The sequence below is a fragment of the Lepisosteus platostomus genome, chromosome 2 (genome assembly GCF_059453375.1).
Source record: "Lepisosteus platostomus isolate fLepPlt1 chromosome 2, fLepPlt1.hap1, whole genome shotgun sequence".
NCBI lineage: Eukaryota > Metazoa > Chordata > Actinopteri > Semionotiformes > Lepisosteidae > Lepisosteus > Lepisosteus platostomus.
The window spans coordinates 67,296,712-67,317,679 of NC_142612.1; the positions used below are offsets into that span (position 1 = coordinate 67,296,712).

Genomic DNA, 20,968 nt, shown 5'->3' on the forward strand with positions numbered 1-20,968 from the left:
CAAGTTCCTGCCTTGTCTAAGGATGATATCAAAAAGTAGTCTAAGTGGTAAGAAAGCTGTGCTTAATGATAATTAAGGGACTTAGAAGTCAAAGAAAGTGATTTACGTTTACGTTGTTGAATTTTAAACACTAAGTTATGAATGCAGACGCAATTGGTGTCAATTCCACGATATAGAACGGCCATTGTGTATTTCGCGACGCCTTACGCATGAGGTTTCCTGTTTTTGCCAGAAAAATGTAAGTAGCAGAGGGGAATCCATATATATAAACTCAATAAGGTAATTATCTTTTTAATATCCGTGTAGAACCCAATGAATCGGAACAGACATCGATTATTTTAGAAACCGACACCAGGAATAGTGGTAACGACTAAAAAGGTTTAGAGGTGGAGTACCAAGCGAAAAAAACTAGCTACATAAACACGAGCTAGGTCTTACAGCATGGTAATTTAAACATGCTGCTTGTGTTTATACATCATTTAACAGACTTTAGGTTACCTCCCATTGATATATAAATGAAAGGGTAGGCTATATCACTCCCCTATGAAAATTAATTTCTGAATATTGCGAATTACCTTCTACTTCGTTTTCAATGTACAGTATGTAGATCTACTATTGTCGAAGTACGTAACAGAAGAGAATAGCGTACGTTGCTGGCTGTCAAGAGCCTAATTAAAATACTGCTGCACTTTTTTATTTAATTTTCAAAATCCAACAATTGTAGTTAAGGAGAGATGCTATTCGCATTATTTCAAAAAGGGGTAACGGAGTTTGCGAGAAACAAGTTTCCTTCACCTGAATACTATAAAAGCCGACATAACTGGGTTGTTTTTTTTAAATAAAAGACTGGGCTAATGAAGTACAGTACGATGACGTCATCATGATTGGTAACTCTCAAAGCAGAAGTGTCGTTTTAGAGGTTTACACAGCATCGCTAGGTTTTTTTCACAAATTCAGTAGCGTACTGAAAAATACGACTGCATAGAAAGCGACGCAAGAAAACAAGATAAATGCGGTAAACATGGAAAGAAATAGTTTAGACGGCGAATTATTAACATCGTGACTATTGCAGGAGTTGGTTTATGGCGCGCCAGAAAGGGAAGTTAAAGTTAGCTACAACTTATTTTCTTTTTTTTCTAGGAGCAGATGAAGCACAGTTCTAGAGCACGAACGCAACTTAACCGCTTTGCGTTATGTATGTTTTTACTCTGCCTTATTGCATGCATATATTTGCAGTCTATACTGAATACCCGTTTTTTCAAATGCCCGAGTGCAAATTCCACCAGATTTATGGAAAATAAGCAGGATACCGCGCCAAGGATCAGCACTACGTCTTCCCCCGAGCTCACTACAACTGGAGAACCTTTGAGAACAATGGAGTGGCACTGGCCTGTCTGGGGTGAAAACAGCGCAAAACTTGCTTCAGACCAAAAAAAGGCCGTGGCGAATTTCAAGAGGGTAAACAAGTTCAATGTCACTTTCCTTTTCCTAAGAAGAAAAAAATACAGGTTGAATCACAGGGAGCTCCTGTGCCAACTTAAGACCCGTGTTCCTGTGAAAACGATAAAAGCTGGCGATGGACCTTTCACAAGGGAGGCGTGGGAGAAGTACTTGCCGAAGGACAACCCGAGAGAAAGGCTGGGACCGTTTAAGAGTTGTGCCGTAGTAATGTCATCAGCGTCCCTGAGAAACTCAAAGCTTGGGGAGGAAATCGGTAAGTAGTTCCCAAGTTATGGTTATTTTTAACATCATAGTAGGCTGTCACAGTCAAAGTTATTTTTGTCCCTATGCTGTTCCCGAGGATAAGAAGATGAGGTGCCGAAATAGGTGTTTAATGATCCTGTTGTTAGGCGCGATATTGTGTTCCGATAAAGGGTCTTATTTCCTCTTAATCGAAGAAAGACAGTTACTATGCAAACAACATCGTACGGACAAGCGTATTGATCTAAGGCAGCTCATTCGCCATGGTCACTGTGCCTGCAACTGTCAGCTTGCACGAGGGTTCGTCTACGTTAAATTTTGAATTTGAAATAACTGTCCTCTCCGAATACAGGACAAGTACAAACAAGGTATTTCATAAGTGAAAAAAAACCTGCTTATGTACCATGATGTATGTATTATGCGGTTCAAATTAACTCCTTCTCTGATTTTTTAAAATATTTTGGATGTCAATTAATTGACATACTATTAATGTGGTGTGAAAAAGTGCAACCAACATCGTCTGCTCTATTTTACGTTTCTTCTTTTAGTGGTAAATATTTATGAACAACTCTAGACTTATTATTTTTTGTGATTCTTGTTTTATATTTTTTGTGATTGTTTTTTTAATTGCTGAAGAATTTCTTTACAGTATTTTTATTCAAAAAGGTATTGTACACTAACTCTATACTACCAAGATTTAGTAATATTACAACTGGGAAAGAAATAGTCGTTTTCCAATACTAGAAGTTTGTAAGAAGCAAAATGCTCAATGCTTTAGAAAATAAGAAAGGAGAGGAGGCTATCCTGCTGTTTGGTTCCTTTTAGCGGAGGTAAAAAAGTATCATCCAGACTCTTCTTGGAAGAAGCCTGGGTTTGTCAAAATGACTGGGTAAATTGCTCCACACTCCGCAACCCTTTGTGTAAAGTAATGCCTCCTCAGCCAGCCATCCATTTTCTAACTACTTCATCGTCATGAGGAAACTGGAGCCTATCCTGACAAAAACAGGTGCAAGGTATACTTTGAATGGGGATGCCAGTTCATCACACAGCACACACAAACACGCACACATCCCCACCAGGGCCAGTTAACCTAACAGGATGTTTTCCAACTGTGGGAGAAAACCCACACAAACACTGGGAGAACATACAAACTCCTCACAGATAGCCTCCCAGGTTTGGAATTGAACCTGGTGCTGCAAGGCAGCAATGTTAACCATTATGCCACCATGCAGTCCTCAAGTTAATTCCTAGAGATACAGTCAATTATTTTTCCACAAGGTTAAAAAATACAACAACAAAAAAACAGATGTGATGAACTCTGTGTCACTTTTAATATTCCCTGTTGTAAAAATGAATGTTCAGAATGAGCAAGACGTAATGTAGGAGGTGGTAACTATTAAGTGTTTAGAGCCTAACATCAGCCAGTGCATGTAAAAGCATTAACAATGGAGAGATTTTAGGCAAGAGGACCCTGCATTCAAGTAAATTATACTCATTAAAATCACTAAACAAAATGTACACTACACATAGTGATCAAAAACATTCTGATCATATGCTAATGTGATGAGCATTCAGGGTTTTTTAAATTAAAATTAAAATGTAAGTTTATTTGATCTTGCTCAACCTGTTGTACTGGCACATTGACACTAATGTAAAGGTGAGAAGTATGAACAGGATGTTCCTATGTTGTACTGTATGTAGGACTTGTCATGAGTTCTCTTTTTTAAATACTTTCATTTTGTTGGTATGAATACACAGTAACTGAAGGAACAAACACATGAAACTGAGCTGTACATGAATGCCTGAATGCACACAGTATGAACATGTTTTGCATGAAACTAGGATTTCCAGTTGCATCCAAATCTCAAACTTTAAACTGGTTTAACATTAAACTCCCCGTGTACATTCAGTATTGTTTGATAGCAAATCAAAATCAGAAGGCTTAGGTGACATTCCAAATATTATGTCTTATTTCTTAAAGTATTCATTTTTGTCCGTACCCTGGCAAATAGCATTTTCTGATCCCCTCATTTGGCATCAATAACTGAAGAGGTGCGTCTTTTGGCCATTTAATAGGTTCTTAAACTACTCATAATCATATTCGACCGCTCCTCCATGCAGAGCAGTACTGCATTAGTGTTTCCAGGCTGTTCATCCTGCGCTTGTGATTCTTCCTTCAGCTCAAGCCGCAAATGTCTTAACGTCTGTAATGGACAGTCAATAACATTGATTGTTAAACTAATCCATACTAAAACCAAATATTGCTTTTATTTTTCAAAAGACTGTAATAAAGTTTAACTTTCAGAATAAATTAGTGAAACTGAATTATTATTTAGTATTAATTATTCTTTGACTAAAGAATTATTACTTTAGGTACATTCAGAACTGGTTAATAGACAGAAAACAGAGACTGTAGATAAAGTGAGAATGTTCAGATGTGGGGTGGTAATAGTATTGCAGAACCATAAGGATTTGTGTAAGCACCACTCCTCTTCCTAATTAGTATGAATAAACTGTAATTGGACTTGCACATGATACCAGGAGTAGCAAATACTTCAGAAATGGTAAAACAAAATCAAAGAAGGAATTCAGGAATACCCCAACAAATTTCAGGTCTGGGCAAACACTTTGTAGATGACATTTAATGTTAGCAAGTTGAGAATATTGTATAGATAAAATATTAGAAAAATGTTCATGATAAATACAAGATGAGAAACACTAAACCCAAAGAATTCTCATGGAAATTATTTAAGATGTTTATACTGATGCATACAATATGTTTCTTACCTAGGCAGTGTGAAGAAGAAATAAAAAGACAAAGAAAATGTAAGGTATATAGATAAAACATTTGAATTTAAGTTTTAAAATTATACCATGCATTATTAAGATCTCATTAAGAATATTGTGTACAGCCTCGGTCTGCACACAGTATGGAGTTTATAACAGAAGTTCCTGAGGAAGTTTAGATCCTAATCTCGCAAACATCTGCATGCACTTAAGTCTTACACCTAAGACTTCCCTTCACATATCTCTCTTGTGGCAGTGCTCTCTGGCTCAATTGTCACCATAGTAAGGATGTCGTTAACCACATCCTTACAGCTAGGCTGCCATTTCCTCAGATAAGCAAGTGACATCAAATACTCTCTACTTGTCTCGTCCCTTTATTGAATTTATTAGGATCTAACTGAACTACTGAAATAGGGATTGCTGCTCTGGAACTGGGCTGAAGATGTGTGACCAGACAAATGCTATATAACAAAAAGACTATGTAACGCTGATAGATTATAAGAACCAAATATTTTTGCTTGAAAGAGAAGGGGACTTGATTCGAGTACTCAGAATTCGGACACAGTAAACCCAATGGACTTCTTCTGTATGAAGAATGAAACGTGAGCCGGAGAACACAAACAGAAAATACATGGAAATGCATTTAAAACTAAGACCAGTGGGGCTTCTTTACAAAAAAGCTTATGGAAGAAGTTAACACCCTTGCACATAATACAGTATGCCAATATTTGTTAATTATTTTTTTTTCAATTAACAGAAAATACATGGGTAAGTCACAAATATATTATGTCAATTTTTAGGGGTGGTCTGGGGACCTCAACAGTTTTGTAAAACATCATTCAAATGAAGAAGGAACTGAGAAAAAGCAATTGCTTCTTTATCATCAACTGTGAACTATAATTTAGAATCTACATTAAAACACAGACCACCAGGTTTAGTAACAGTTTGTCCCCAAGCTGTACAGTAAGTATAATGAATAACAGCTGAATCCAAGCTGGCTACTACCCAATACCACTGACTGCTGAATGTTGTATTTTTTGCACAACATACATTTACTGTAAATTTACTATTGTATATTGTTTTCTATACTGTATATCGTATAGTGTATGTCGTTTTATATTGTATACGGGATGATACTTCTTCTACTTTTTTAATCGTTGTCGTCTCCTACACGTACACTGAGAGAACGAGCACAAATAAGAATTTCCTTGTACTGTTACCAACGGCAAATACACTTTGAACTTGAAATTGAACTGTAGGGGAAAAATAACCAATAATGGTGATAAAACCCCACTCAGTACACTTTATTTTTGGAGCCAGAATATACACAAGGCTTTGATATTTCTCTTTTGATTCATTTTACAAAGTCAGTTCTCTATTTAACGGCTCAGAAGTTTAGACTGTCCCCACAGAAAGTTAAAATCTACAGTGCTTTCACTCTGTATATCATTTGTTTTCATTGCAGTTATCTCATGGTTAACCATCAAACTCACTGGTTAAATATATTCATGGTTACAGGCTAGCACATCTGTACTTATGAGCTGTTTTAAAAAACACTTTGTTTCCTTTCTTCAGCTGAGCTTGTAGCTCAGTCCCCTGAGAACATCCAGATTCTCTCCATCCTGATTTCCTGCACTCGTGCAGATGTGCTGTCATTGCGGTTTTTGACCTCAGTGCCTTTCAACAGCCTGCATACACACTTTGTTTCAGAACAAAATTACCCTCTTCTCTGGCTCAAAGTTTTTCTTGATCACAAAAATTTACAGTCCTTCAGTCTCTCATGAATGTGAATTCTTACAGTTCTTGAAAGTCCACTGGGTTGACTTTGTTAATGGCTTTGAGGATTTTGGATAGTTAGGTGCCCTCATCATCTTTACTGTTCAAGATGTGATATTGTGACCCTTTTAACTATTCTGATGTGAATTGTTGTTTACATTACTTAGTGGGTATGGAATTTTTGCAGATTTCACTGTTTTTCATGTAAATGAGATTTACTCTGAAAATTCCAATAACTGGATAAGGATGTTTTCACAAGCTTTTTTCTCCAGTGTACATTGAGCCATGTGGAGCTCCAAAAGACTCTGGTTTTCATTTGGTCCAGGTAGCGAAAGAGCAGAATAGCTTCTGCTCCAAGCATGTTACTTCTCCTTGGCTTGTCATTTTTGGCTTCTAGGACTTTACACTTATATAGCGCTTTTCCGGACACTCCTCTCAAAGCGCTTTACAGGTCATGGGGACTCCCCTCCACCACCACCAATGTGCAGCATCCACCTGGATGATGCACCAGTACTTTCACCACACACCAGCTCTCAGCGGGGAGGAGAGCAGAGTAATGAAGCCAATTATTAGGATTTGTTTAAACTTCCAGAAAACATATTTTATGTGCATGTGCAGGTGTGATGGTTTTATAAGTTCTTTTTCCTGTGTACATTTATAAAATAGTGGTGTAAAGTAGTAAAGCAGTAGTAAAGTAGGCCTAACCTTTTTCTTTTTACTTTTAGATAGCCATGATGCAGTTTTGCGGTTTAATGCTGCTCCAACTGAAGGCTATAGTATAGATGTTGGACAGAAAACCACTCTTCGCTTATTAAACTCTCAGGTAGAGACTTGAATATTGAAGCTGCTTTACATACATCTTGATCTATGCCAGCAATGTTAAATGATGCTTTTGTTTATTGTAACATCATAAGTCTTCGCTTGCAAAACACAAACTGCAACAGAGCCTTATATTACTACACCGGTTCTCATAAAAAGTCTTTAGAAATTATCTAACAAAATGTCTGTAATCCTACAAGTCACCACAAGTCACCACTGTCAGCATACAATACCAAACTCAACAGAGAAATTGACTAGCTGTTACAGTATGTGCTAGTCTGTATTATCCAGATGACTTTTTGGTAAATCAAAGAATGTTTTGTTCCTGTTGTCAGTGTGCTTTGAATGGTCTATATAATAAGAATTTGTCGTCTTCCTTAGTCAAAGGACACTCATATGGGATGAAAATGAAATTTGGGCAATGTAAAATCATCTAATTCCAATATCAAATTAAGCAGTATGAAAATCATTGGTGATACCGTTTGTCACAAAAAAATCTCTCTCTTTTCAAAGCTTGTGGTGTCTGAAAAACACAAGTTTCTTACTGACCCTCTTTACAAAACTGGAGTACTGCTTATGTGGGACCCAGCTCCTTATTCCAAAGACCTCTATGAGGTAAGTATCGAATTCATTTTGAGAAAACCTAATCATCTCTGCAGAAGCTCTATAGTTTCATATCTTTTCTTTTGCTAAAACCAGTTTAGCTACTCTGTGACAACTTAGCAAAATTTGCTCATTCAATTTTGTAAATTAAGGTATACAAATATTATGGACTTTAATGTATCAGACAAATTAATATTAAAAATATAAAATGTGCCTGCACAGCAAGTTCATCAATTATTTAATGTATGGTAAAATATAGAACCATAGTAATTTAACTGGGAAATATCAAAATAATGCAAATTAAATATTTAACTTTATTGTTTTATAAAAGGGGTGACAAAGTTTTAAGTTTATTTAATTTTTCAGCAGAATATTCATTTTTTTATTATTTCTATGCACAAAAATAATATCTTAGCCTAAGCGAAACTGAACAAACAACTGTACAGTGAACTGGAGCCAATTAGGTCAACGTATGTTGCATTGTTATTTGTTGTTTAGATTAACGCTTTATTGTTCTAGACCCCTATAGCCAGTTTCCGCCTGGAAGTCTCTCCCCTTAAATATTTTGTTACATCTCTGCAGCAAAACATAGCAAAAGCCTGGTTCAGCTAACCCCCTTGCCTTTGCGTGTGAACAGTCAAATTTCTTTTGTCTCTTAATGGGCCCCTCAGCAGACAAACATGAAAAAAAAAACAGACTAAATTTTATTTTGGTCTTCAGAGGTCACAGTTTTAATTTTTTAGGCCCGTCAGCAGGCTCAAAATGCTTGTAGGCTTTGTCCTATGTGTCTGCTAGCTTGGATAATGAATTGATCAATTTGAATAAATTCTACTTTTTTTTTGTGAAGACTGGACCTGGAATGAAATTTCCCCCCATAAATTTGAAACTTTTTTGAAAGTCAATAAAAAATATTGCAATTGCTATACAAAAGCCTTTAGGCACTGCTAAATAGCCTTTTTCTGCTGTTAGGCATTGGAAAAAAAAAACTCTGGAGTGGTGTGGAAAAATGACCACTGATAGGAATCTGATTGATTATCACCTGCTGTGTTAATAATTAACAGCTGGAATACAGCTAGAATGCAACCAGAAGCTCCCAAAGAAGGGCTCTGAATGGCTGAAAACACAATGAATGACAGCATTTTCCACCAATCAGACCAGCTGTTCCGAGGCGGTCAGTTTAAAAAATCAGTTCCAATAGCCAATAACTCTTAGTTTCCTCCAGGTCTGGGGATGAGTAAGGTTAGCGTTTTGTGTATATACTGTATTTCTGGTCTTACGGATGCCTCGAACAAGGTAAAAACGAGAGAGATATTGTTTTGCTGGCTTTTGTTTTTTTTGGCTGGGTAATTGATTACTTATCGATGCACTTTGGAAGTTTGCTGAAGTACGTCATCAGATAAAAGGTGTTATTGTGATCGATTGCCTTGATGTATTTCGGTTCTGAAAACGGTTTTGTGAAGCTCCGGTTGTGTATTTTTGATAGATATAATCTTTTCTATAACAATTTTGGGTTTTTTTTTGTGAAATACTATGAAATGTGATGGTTGTTTCCGTCCCGCGGGCATTTCCAAGACACAAGTAAGATTAGCCCTTTACTGTTCAGGGCCCAATCAATTACTATTCACTCACCCAGTAGTAATCTGAATTTGGCAATTGTGACTTCACTCCATTTATGTTGGGATTATTCTGCTTTTATAATAAGTATAGTGAATCTAAGTGCTTTAAGTATAATTCATTATAAACATTGTCAATTTAAAAAAAGGTAAAATGCTGTGTACCATAAAATATACAAAAAAAAATATCTTCATTATATGAAATAAATGCCTTCAAGACAGTAGATATTTTTTGTCATTATCATATATATGTATATTTTGCTTTAATTAGGAAATGAACAGAAAAGGTTCCGATTTCAAAGCAAGGTTTGGGCAATTTAGCCAAACATAGAGGAAATAGTTGAAAAATACAAAGTTAGAAAGTCTCATTGTTTGTACCATCTTAAAGACTAGTCTGTCTCCTCTATTTTTAAAATCATTTCTGTGTTTACAGTGGTACAAGAAACCAGACTACAACTTCTTTCAGAGATACAAGGCTTATCGGAGTCTCTATCCTGATCAGCCATTTTATATCTTAAGCCCAGAGATGCAGTGGGAACTTTGGAATGTCATCCAAGAGAACACAGCAGAGGAGATTCAGCCTAATCCACCTTCTTCTGGAATGCAAGGTAGTGTAATGTGGAGCAGGACAATAAACAACACTACATTATGTCATTGTGCTGAAATTTTAATGATGACGACTCAGTACGTAAGATATCTTTAAAGTGGGTTGAACTTCTTGCAGATAAATATTTTAATACTGTGATGAATTAATATCTTGTAAAGTTAGTATCTTGAAAGTCATGTCAAATGTTTACAAAATGGGCAATAACGATTTGGCAGTGATGTTATGAGAAGTGGTTAACCTAGTTGTACATTTTGACTCAACTTAGATTTTGAACATCTCACAAAAGAACATAGATAAACTGAATCTTATCCTGTTAGAGTAACCCACTTCTTAATATCTGACTCAAAGGCAAAAAGCCAGTAACCATGGATTAGGAAGAGCTACACATTAGCCCAGTGATGGCCAACTTTAACCTATGTATTTTTATACCATACATCCAACAATGTTAATTTTATAAAATAATAAATAATTTTCCTTCAAGTTTTTTAAGGATGAACTTAGATGACAAATTTCTGTCTGCTTTTGCATGTGTTCCAGGTATTGTCTTAATGATGAGTCTCTGATCAACTTAATGTGTATGAATTCCAAACTTTAAATTTTTAATTTGTGTTAAACAAATTATATACATTACTGTGCATTTACTGCCATCTACATAAAGAAGCATTATGTAACAGCAGTTGTCAGTTGAGCAACAGGTTGCACTTGCTTCAAAGAACTTTATCAGTAGAATTATAAAAATAGCTGCCCTAAATCTTTAGGCTTTGTTGTTATTTTTTGTAAAGCACATTGATTATAAACATTAACAAGCTAAAAATGTTTCTGGTGGCCTCAGTTTCTCTCTCGGATTGTTGCAATGTCATAAAACTTCTCATTTGAAACTCTAAGGACAGGATGAGAAAGAATCAAAATTGCTCTCCTCCATTATCATAGTGTGACAAAGTTCAGCCTTAGAGAGAAGGCAGCTCCAGGGTTATGAGGACATTAATGCTCACAACCAAATTAGTAAGCTACAAGAGGGTTTATTGTCAATATTTAACAGGCCATGTACTTAAAAGATTCTTAAACAGTCCCCACCATGCCACTAACTTAAACCCAACCCCAGCAGCTCCTGCAATGCCTTTTATATATGCCAAACATAATTTATCACCCATGTGAGAATGTGCACTTTTAGCTCATTGCCAACAATCTAATTAATTAACTACCACCCAGTGCATCTTATTACAGGTCATAGGGGCCTCTACTGGTAAGTTAGTTGATAGTACTGTGAACTGGAGGGAAATTAGCTGCGCCTCCTGCAGATCTGCAGGGCTGTCAGTTCCCCTAGTGCCCATTAAAATATTCTTATAAAAACAGCAACTGTAGAAATGTTTACAAGTTGATTAACATAATACTAGTACAGATAATAAAATGGAGTAAAAGCCTACTGCTTTTTCTTAATTACATTGACTATACCATACATCCAACAATGTTAATTTTATAAAATAATAAATAATTTTCCTTCAAGTTTTTTAAGGATGAACTTAGATGACAAATTTCTGTCTGCTTTTGCATATGTTCCAGGTATTGTCTTAATGATGAGTCTCTGTGATCAACTTAATGTGTATGAATTCCTGCCGTCACGCAGAAAAACAGATTTTTGTTATTACTTCCAAACATATCGCAACAAAGCCTGTACTATGGGATACTACCATCCACTTCTGTTCGAAAAGAACTTAATTCAACGTCTGAACCACGGAAGTTCTCAGGACGTCACGGCTTCTGGAAAGGTGACCTTAAAAGGATTCTCTCAATACTACTGTCCCCCAGCAAATCGAGCACATCAAGGGTAAAGTCAGACAAGGCATTGAGAAAATGTGCTCACATATACAGTCTACAAGTCCTTTCTGTTACTAAAGATCTGTTCTGAAGCAATTAAGTATTTGGTTTGTTTTTCAATGTTTCGGATTTTATATTATATAGTGTGTAAAGATTAAATATCTGTGAAATGTTGTGTTACCACCACTGCATATCTAAGGAGCACACTGTGAAATAACTTGGCTTAAGTGTTGTGTAGGCACCACTTAATTTGCTTTCGTTTTTAACTTGTTTTGGGTACAAGAGTACTAAGATGTCTGTTTTGGTGGAAAACAGTGTTAAATGAATTTAAGTACACCCACCGTTCTTACATGCTTTTAGATAAACTGATATATTTATGGTTAGATGCATTTAATTATAATAGATTGTTATAATATGTGAATAATTTCAATGAATTTTGTAGTTATGTGTTTATTACTGTTAAAACTAGGCTCGATTAAGTCACATGATAAATTGAAGAAGACACCAATCCATAATTTGAAATATGTATGTTCTAGAATAAATAAAAACTAAAATATCTAGTGGATTACCATAATTGCACTATATAATGTACTGTATAAATGTGTTGAACATCAGATGGTGAAACTATCACCACAGTGCCATAATATTTGATGTAGTATGTGCGCTGGCTGTCATTGGCTTCAATTAGTGTCTTCTGCTGAAGACAATTTGAAGTCTTTGAGTCCTCAGTATACAGCCTTTGGTTTTTGACAGCATATTTTTATTTTGAGAGGCTTGAATTTGTCAGCCTTCATTTCTCTGTATACAGTAGGAGATAAAGTGCAAGATACACAATAGAAAGGTAATGTTTGATTATATGATGTCAAACTTGTTTTAACTTTCCTTTTTTTACTTCCCTCTGTTAGCCTCTCCACCCAATCGTTAGTGGAAATATCTTGTCATCAACCATCTACGAAACAAATTTTAGTTACCATCAGCGTCCTGTTTTTGATACTGCTATTTTTCTCACTTCCTGTCATGCTCTGCACTTGTTTTGTTTGTTTGTTCCCACACTTTGTTTGGTGTTAAATAATGTCTCTTTGCTTACTTTGTTTCTGTGTTACAGTATGTCTGTCTACACATGATGTCCACAACTGTACTATTTATGTAATACAATTGCTCTGTATTTCTTTAAAGATTTGTGCATATTTGCACAGTGCATTTATGTATTCCTGTATAGAGTGTATGGTACAGTAAGAACATTCTGCAACTGCAATTCAGTTAACATAGAATAAAACGTTTCCCACAAATAAAGAATATCAAGATCCGCATACAGTAAAACTGTTCATGGTAGAAACTAACAAGCATTTGATTTGCTCATGAACCACTTCTACATATTTTACAAATTACAGTCATAGAATTTACCTCTATTATAAAATGAAATCCATCCAACAATTACATTGTAAAAATAGTTAAATTAAGGTAAAAAACAATGTAATGATTAAGGATACGAGGTCTAAAACTCGATACTGCAGTTGTTTTCATTAATTTACTTTCACTAAGATACTTGTAGATATAAGGAACAAATGTAAATCAGAACAGACAAAAATGGTGGTTAACATTTTCAAATTGTAAGATTTTGCCAATGAGCTTTTATAATTAATGATTTATGTGTCAGGCTTGAATACACAGTATTGGTACTGTGTAATATGCAACAGTCATATTGGCTTTATATGTCAATAGAACTAAAATAATTATATAATATTTAATGTCCTTATACAATATGTCCTATTCAGATCAGAATAGGACATATCTACTGTACACATGTATGTATAAACACACTGGGAGCAAAGATGTAATTGAATTTTTTTAGAGGAGGGGGTTACCCTGATGATGTGTTTGTGGGGGCTAGGAAGGTGTTACATCGGTTTGTTTTGTTTGTTGGGAAAGTTCAATAAAACTTGGTTCACAAAACGAATTAGCCATGTTTTCGTTTAAGATCAGGGAAGAACAACTGCCATTCCTTGAGAGTTTTTAAAGGTGCTTTCCAATCAGAAGCTACCAAAAAAGAAGGGCATGAAAGTTTAATAGCTTTGGAAGTGTGGAACTGCTTGTTAAACTCAAGAATGAAAGCTTTGTGCTTATGTTTTTCTCTCTAGGGGGGCACCAGAGAATTATACTACTTTTAGGTAAGCAAATTAAATGAAAGTCTGAAATTGTTTTTTAAATACCTTTCTAGTACTTCAATATTGGATATTGTCTGGCATGTACTGTAGTATGGAGTTTTATTTAAATTAAATATCAACTCAAAACAGAGACGCTTTTATTTGCTCAGGTAAAGATGAGATGACTTGTTTGGTGTCTCATTTTTTGCTTTCTTTGTCATCCCAACTGTTTTCCTTTCCTTCTGATCCCTGGCTAGTACGGAAAATGTACTCATTTACCTACAGTATATCACTTGATCTTTTTTGCTCATTTGTAAACCTAACTTCAGGATTCATAAGAAAACAATTTATTCCACCTTTACTATAAAGCATTCTGTACATTTGTTCACAGAAAGCAGTTTTTCTTGAGCTTTAGCTCCGAATTAATTACAGTCACTCCCTCATGCCTCCCAAGCTGATCACCCAAGAGAAAAAGAACAACTGCCTCTATCACTGATGGAAAGAAAGTTAATGAAAAAATGTTACCATGGCATTTTCTATGAAAAAAAAGTTTGTAAGCAGAATTATACCCAAGAGGGTAAGAGTAACGTCACTTCTATTAATTCTCTGACTTTTGAAAAGAGCTACGTATTGCTTGTCTGGAGGTTTTCATCAGTTCTGGATTATTTTCAGCCTATCACTTCAGATAAAATAAAAAAGTGTACTATGCCTAGAAGCTGTGTGAAACAATGACTCCAGTCAGTGCATCATACAGTATAAACACTACAAGGAACAAGATACATTTTAATCTAATGTCTTGTCAAATTTAACCCAAAATGCCATTTACATCCATTATACAGTATGTAGGACAGATAATGACCCAAAGGAATCAGTTTCATACGGGTGTCACTTTTAATAAAATGCTGAAATAGAACATCACTGTTTAAAATGTTCTCAGTCATATTGACAGACCTCTGACAGACCATGTTACGGTAAAACAATGTCTGCTAAACCAGTTTCAAGTGAAATCATACGGGTGACATCTTCAGTTGCCAAACCATATATTTTTATTTTTTAACAGTTTAAATTAGGTTTTAAATATGAATAAACACTATGCAATACATTTTAACTGGATGTTTAGATAAAATTTGAAAGCTGCATAGTGGAAATGACCTTGAGTGAACACAGATTGCTCTTGTTCCAATAAAATAGTGTGTAGGTATCAAAATGGATTATTTTAAATGTTTCCAAATATTTTAAGTATTTCCACATTTAAATGCTAGGCAGCAAAAGTTTAGGATACACTTTTTCTACAACAAATATTAAATGTGTTTTAGTTACCATATCAATCCAATATCTTTTCTCCTTAATTCATCTTTAGATGAGTACAGAACATCTTTTTGAAGACAGCAATTTGCAGAAAGCAATTATTATTATTATTATTATTATCAGGGATGTGTTATTAGCTGAGTTTAAAGCATTTTATTGCTGTAACTGACAGGTAGTTTTGGATACTGCATCTGCTTCTTGCTTCAAGCTGTAATTAAAAGGAAAATGAAAGGACAGAAGTTCATTCTACCCTCCAGTGGTTAAAGTAAACAGTGCAGAGACATCTGAGCCCAAGTGTTTCTTACTATGGGTATTTAACCCATTTTGAGTTGGAAAATTCTGTAAGATTTTAGAAACCATGAACAAATCAACGTTTTTTCTGTATAGTTCTGAAAGATTTTGTAACTTTTTCAGAAATAGCTTTCAAACCAGATTATAGTTATAGTTGAAGACAACTTGTTACAGTAGGTTATATGGTATTTTTAAAGCATGCAGGTTTTTAAAGATTCTTTGGCGAGAAAACAAAGATTGTTACTTATGCCTTGATTTCCTTGTTTGCTTCTATAACTTTTTGTCAGTGCTCTGCAAAAATGTATGCTTAGTTCATTTTTTTTGGCAACAGGCATACCTGGCACACATTTACAATGAGCTGTATGATTAAGTGATGGTAAAAGGATACTTCTTTAATATTCCCAACACAGCATGATTTAATTGTCACTATGATGTTGACATGATAAAGTTTAAAATTCTTTTAATAGTTAAAAAGAGTAGAAAACACAGACCTTACCCAGAAGCCTTTATTTGAGGAAGCTCCACAACATTTCCTGAGTGTTATAAGAGCAAATGTAGTACATTTAAATCCAGGAGCCAATATTATAACCATTGTCTTGCTTGACTTGTTTTTCCTGGACTTGTGTCTGATTAGTGATATCCATGACAGCTTGTAGGGATAGACTTTGGGTCCCCTGTAACCATGCTTTAGATAAAGCGGTTAGAAAAATTTTCAGAAGCTTTTGCTCTGTGGATTGTAAACCAATGCTGTCAGGAAGTGGGCCATTGTAGACATAACCTTTATATTGCAGCTTTCACCTTTTAAAATGTTTAAGTCGGCATCTTTAAAGAAAAACAAAAAAGCATTATTAAAAAGATAGCTGCAGGGTTACTGTGAATACTCTTTTGTCTCGGATAAGGTCATGAAAGATGGTAGGTAGGCGAGAAAACATTACTGCTGTGTTTTATACAATCTGCTTGACACTTTTTGGGAGCGTTTTCTGTATCATACAGATTAAAAATGCCATGGGAAATTGCTAAAAAGAACTCAAAGATGTTTTGACAAATTAATTTGCCGTTGAAATGCTGAAATGTCTTAGCATACGGAATCAATTTTACATCATTGTACATGAGCATAATTCATGTCCTACCAACTATAAGCTCAATAGATAGCATTCATAAAACATAATGCTGGCTCATTCACATCAGTGCTTCTTTCTGACAGAGACCTGACAGAACAAGAATTAAACATTTTGCTGTGCACAAGCTTGTCATTTTCCAGTACATTTTTTCATAAGGATATTACTGCTGACACCTCCTGACACCTTGCAATGTAATAACAGCTCAGGACCTGATAACATGCTGCTAAAACTGTATGTGAAACTACTTACAGACATAGAACTAGAATGTTTTATTTTTCCTGTATAACTAATAAAGATGACAGTGGATTTATGGCTTTCAGTATGATTTAAGCAACGCAGCAAGTCTCTAATAATATTATAGGTTAGGGCAGATTAGGGATTCAAGACCATCACCAGGTCATTTCTTGAAGAGCTGCAGAAGTTTATTAATTTAAATTATAATTGTCCGTTAACATCACTTACAGCACTGTACCTAAAACGAGCTCCTAGCTCTCATTTCAGATTTTGCTTATTTGTAATTGTTGTTTGTGTACTCTGCCTCTTTTGGTGTTTAAACTTGAACTTTGCAAGTGGTACAACAGAGGCCCATCCTAATAGCTGTTCATAGAACTCCATCTAAACAAAGTACACATTTTTTGTAGCAGGAAGTCTCAAATCGGAGTTCTTAATGGTGGGTGTAATATATTCCAGTAGAGTTCTCTCCTTAATCAAAGTGGCTTTAAATTCTTCCATTTTAAGTTTTGATTCAGGCTGCTGCACAGCCCCGGTCCCCCCATGACAAATCTTTTTTTTTTTTAAAAGAGAGAATATGACAATTGAGGAGGATTTAAAAAGTAGTTGCTGTGCTATGGAAGATTTAATTCTCCGAACCAAAATCAAACCAAACATTGATTTTCTTTGCATTCAACCAACGGCTGGCAGGAATCGCATCATTCTTGTTTCTCCATTTCACGTGGGAAATCTAAAACTTATCCGTCAGTAAAATTGGAACAAATTGACTTTTTTCACAGGTTTAAATGGAAAAAAAAATCTTCCTGAGTTTCTAAATAAAATGTAGCATTTAATTTTCATTAAAATTCAGTTAAAAATTAAATATGAAGAACTACTGTAGATGAATATTTCATATCACTGGGTCTAAAATGTGAAAAGTAGCTGTGTAACTGGGATGGTCACCACCGATCTGTTACTGCCTGTGTGTCACCTTCTCTTCTCACATTTTAAGTGGTCTATCCTTGTTCTTTCCGACCTCCTCTCGGATCCCAGCTCTTTCTCTGTGCTCCCCTCACAGAGAACACTGCAAGGTCCTCTACCTTCCCAGTTGCTGTTCTCTTGGATCTACTCATACAAGTTACTTGATCTTCTGACTAGCTTTATTCTGTCTCCATTAGTCACCAACCATTGCACATGCTTATCACATTTACTAGATCTTCCCATCAGCTCTTCACTCTCTGTATTCATTAATTACAAGGCACTTGAATATTCAACTGCCCACTTGCAATGTTCATTTACATCATTACTTAGCTCTTTGCTCTTACTCTTCACCAAACACCAGATTTTCACTAACAACCCATAACTGTTTCCATCATTAATCATTTCCATGATTTCCATCATATTACTGGATGATCCTGTTTGACCAGGTTCACCTCTGTGTAAACAACAAATGTGTCCCTTACACAGCAGCAGTGGGTTTGTTGTTTTCTTTTACTTCTCACACTCTGAGGTCACCAGTCTATCTATCCGGTAATAGTAACGAGATATATACTGTATATATCTTGGCATCCCCCAGAACCGCCAGTGAGCCACAGAACAGCCAAGAAAGTATCCTACATAAACGTAGTTGAATTCCTCTAACAATCACAACACATCACTATCTACAGTATGTCATAAGAGAACACTTTAGTTAAGTGATTTGTTACAACTTTTCACCTCGAGTGTTTATTTTCGAACAGGACAAGAGATCAAGTGGCTCCTGTTGATAAAGTCTATACTATGTATTTTATTCAGTATACACATTTTACTACATTGTAATATAAAATGTTTTAAACTCTTGATCAGTGATGGGTAATCAAGGGATTCCAAAAATAGAATAAAATACTAATTTTTAATGTCAGAAATGCTCACCTGTGGAAAAAAACATCTTTAAAGATGCTCATAGTTTTCATTCATACAGCCCCCCTGCTGCCTGGAGGTGTGCTTTGGCCCCACTAAATGTAAAACTACAACAGGACCATATCAACATCAGTGCTGACTAATAAATAAGATGGTATCTTTCATGGTTCTGCACCTACTGTAATAACATAACCTAGGCCCTCCTTTTATGACTAAGAGCTGTGTGTCAATTAAGTTCTAGCATTCTTCAGTGAAAATAGTCTCAACAGCTACCCTTTCTGGCAACTCATTCAGGTAAACACAAAGATACATTGAAGCCTTTTGCTCTGTATGCGAGTCTTTTACCAGTCAAACACAAGTGGCACCAATGCTGTTGCATTTTTCCCTTTGTGGAAAATAAAATATCCTTTTTGGCAGTTGCTAATGAAAAAAAGCAATATTCAGCTTGCTTTCAGCCTTTGTGTCTCATTATAATGTCTTCATTATGTCTATAGTTTTTCAGAAACATCTGTAATAAAATAGCTGGTTGATGGCATTTATTCTTTTTAACAGCCCCAATATTGCGCACTTTCATTTCAATACCTTTTAGTCTTGAAGTAAAAAGGGACTCAAGTAGAGGGTAGTGTTAAAAAATTGTAGGCATACTGATCATAGCTGCATATTCAATAATTTATATCAATTCCAGTACCCACACTTACCCACGCAATACAGAGAAATTAGATGGTTCAAAATGACAAATTTACCTTAATAGAAAGCTATTCTTCAGAGACCGATATGTTATTCATATGTTCATTTTCTTATAATTTCTTTAATTTATCCTGCCAAGTGATTCTACAGGAAGTAAGAAACATGCAGAAAACAGGTCCTATTCAACAGAGAGGTTACTCATGGGTAAGTTTAAAACCTGCAATTATTCTGGAAGGGGACCAAAAGAGGGAATGGTCAGGTTATATTAAAATGAAAAGTCACGTACCTCTACTCTATCGTAACAAGAAGAAAGTTATCAGGCACGTAGTGTTCAAGTGAAAAGAGTAGGGGTGTAACCCTGGCATCCTGGCCAAATTTCCCATTGGTCCTTACCAATCATGGCCTCCTAATAATCCCACTCTATGAATTGGCTTCATTACTCTGCTCTCCTCCCCACTGATAGCTGATGTGTGGTGAGTGTTCTGGCACACTATGGCTGCTGTCGCATCATCCAGGTGGATGCTACACATTGGTGGTGGTGGAGGGGAGTCCCCGTTACCTGTAAAGCACTTTGAGTGGAGTGTCCAGAAAAGCGCTATATAAGTGTAAGCAATTATTATTATTAACTGTAATGTTCCACAACATTCAACTTGTCTATGGGAATAAGTATTCCAAATATAATGTTAGTACTGTAAATGTAAATTCCTCAAACCAAAAATCTAGCCTAAAGCAATAAAATCCATTCCTAAAACCTCTTCGCCTTCTTCAGTAATGTGCCTTATATAATTCTGTTAAAATGTTATTTAAATGGGCATGCATTTCAGACCACACTCAGTTAAGGGTTACAAGACCCCTCCAATTTTGATGCCATCTATACTACAGTTTGCACTTGAAATGACAAAACTGAGAAAGTTTACCCAAAAGAATGCATTTTCTTGACATTTTATTTCACTCAGTTTTGGAATACAATTCCTGAAATGGGCATACAATACAATATAAGCAGTCAAATGTATCTGAAAAACAAAAAGAAGATGGGAGAAAAGTATCACTCTTCCTAATGTTTATTTGGGCCCCAAAAATACAGCCATAATGTTAAAAAAGTATTGTGAGAATCCTAACCCTAGTTGGCTTTTAATCTGAGCAATTCTGCAATCTGTCTCTAAAACCCTACACTCATCAGATTTAAAATAGTTGCTCAAACCCAAGAAAAAAAGAGCCTAAAACAATAAACTCTTAAAGTCTCTTGTACAGTGTATCATCTTCTTCAACAATGTGCTTTCTCGGGACACATTTTCATCCCCTTGAAAATGAGTTTCAGGCCAGACTACGGTTAGGGGTTAGAAGAACCATCCAATTTTGACACCATCTCTACTTCTGTATCCACTTGAATAGACACAATTGAGAAAATTCACAGAACAGAATGCATTTTCTTGACACTTAATTTCACTCAGTCTGGAATGCAAATTCTCACTCTTCCTAAAAAGTTTACTTGTGCCCCACAATACAACCATGAGGCTAACAAATGTCTTAGTACTGTGACAATACTAACCCCAACCCTAGCTGGAATTTAAACTGAGAAATTCTTCA

At 35.5% G+C, this 20,968-nt stretch overlaps 1 protein-coding gene across 7 annotated transcripts in view; it reads left to right on the forward strand.

The window, feature by feature from the left end:
* Positions 1-204: 204 nt before the first annotated feature.
* Positions 205-20,968, forward strand: part of LOC148676870 (beta-galactoside alpha-2,6-sialyltransferase 1-like) — a 57,178-nt gene continuing 36,414 nt past the window's right edge. For 2 of the 7 annotated variants that reach the window (XM_088614728.1, XM_088614735.1), the window contains exons 1-5: positions 671-1,714; positions 6,990-7,087; positions 7,597-7,698; positions 9,733-9,907; positions 13,860-13,889. In XM_088614728.1, coding sequence (XP_088470854.1) covers positions 1,147-1,714; positions 6,990-7,087; positions 7,597-7,698; positions 9,733-9,907; positions 13,860-13,889 — 973 coding nt within the window. In that variant the 5' untranslated portion in view covers positions 671-1,146. Of the gene's footprint in view, positions 280-670; positions 1,715-6,989; positions 7,088-7,596; positions 7,699-9,732; positions 9,908-10,443; positions 14,013-14,256; positions 16,710-20,968 lie in introns of those variants that run through there. The other 5 variants (XM_088614719.1, XM_088614743.1, XM_088614756.1 and 2 more) reach the window with 5 other exon arrangements.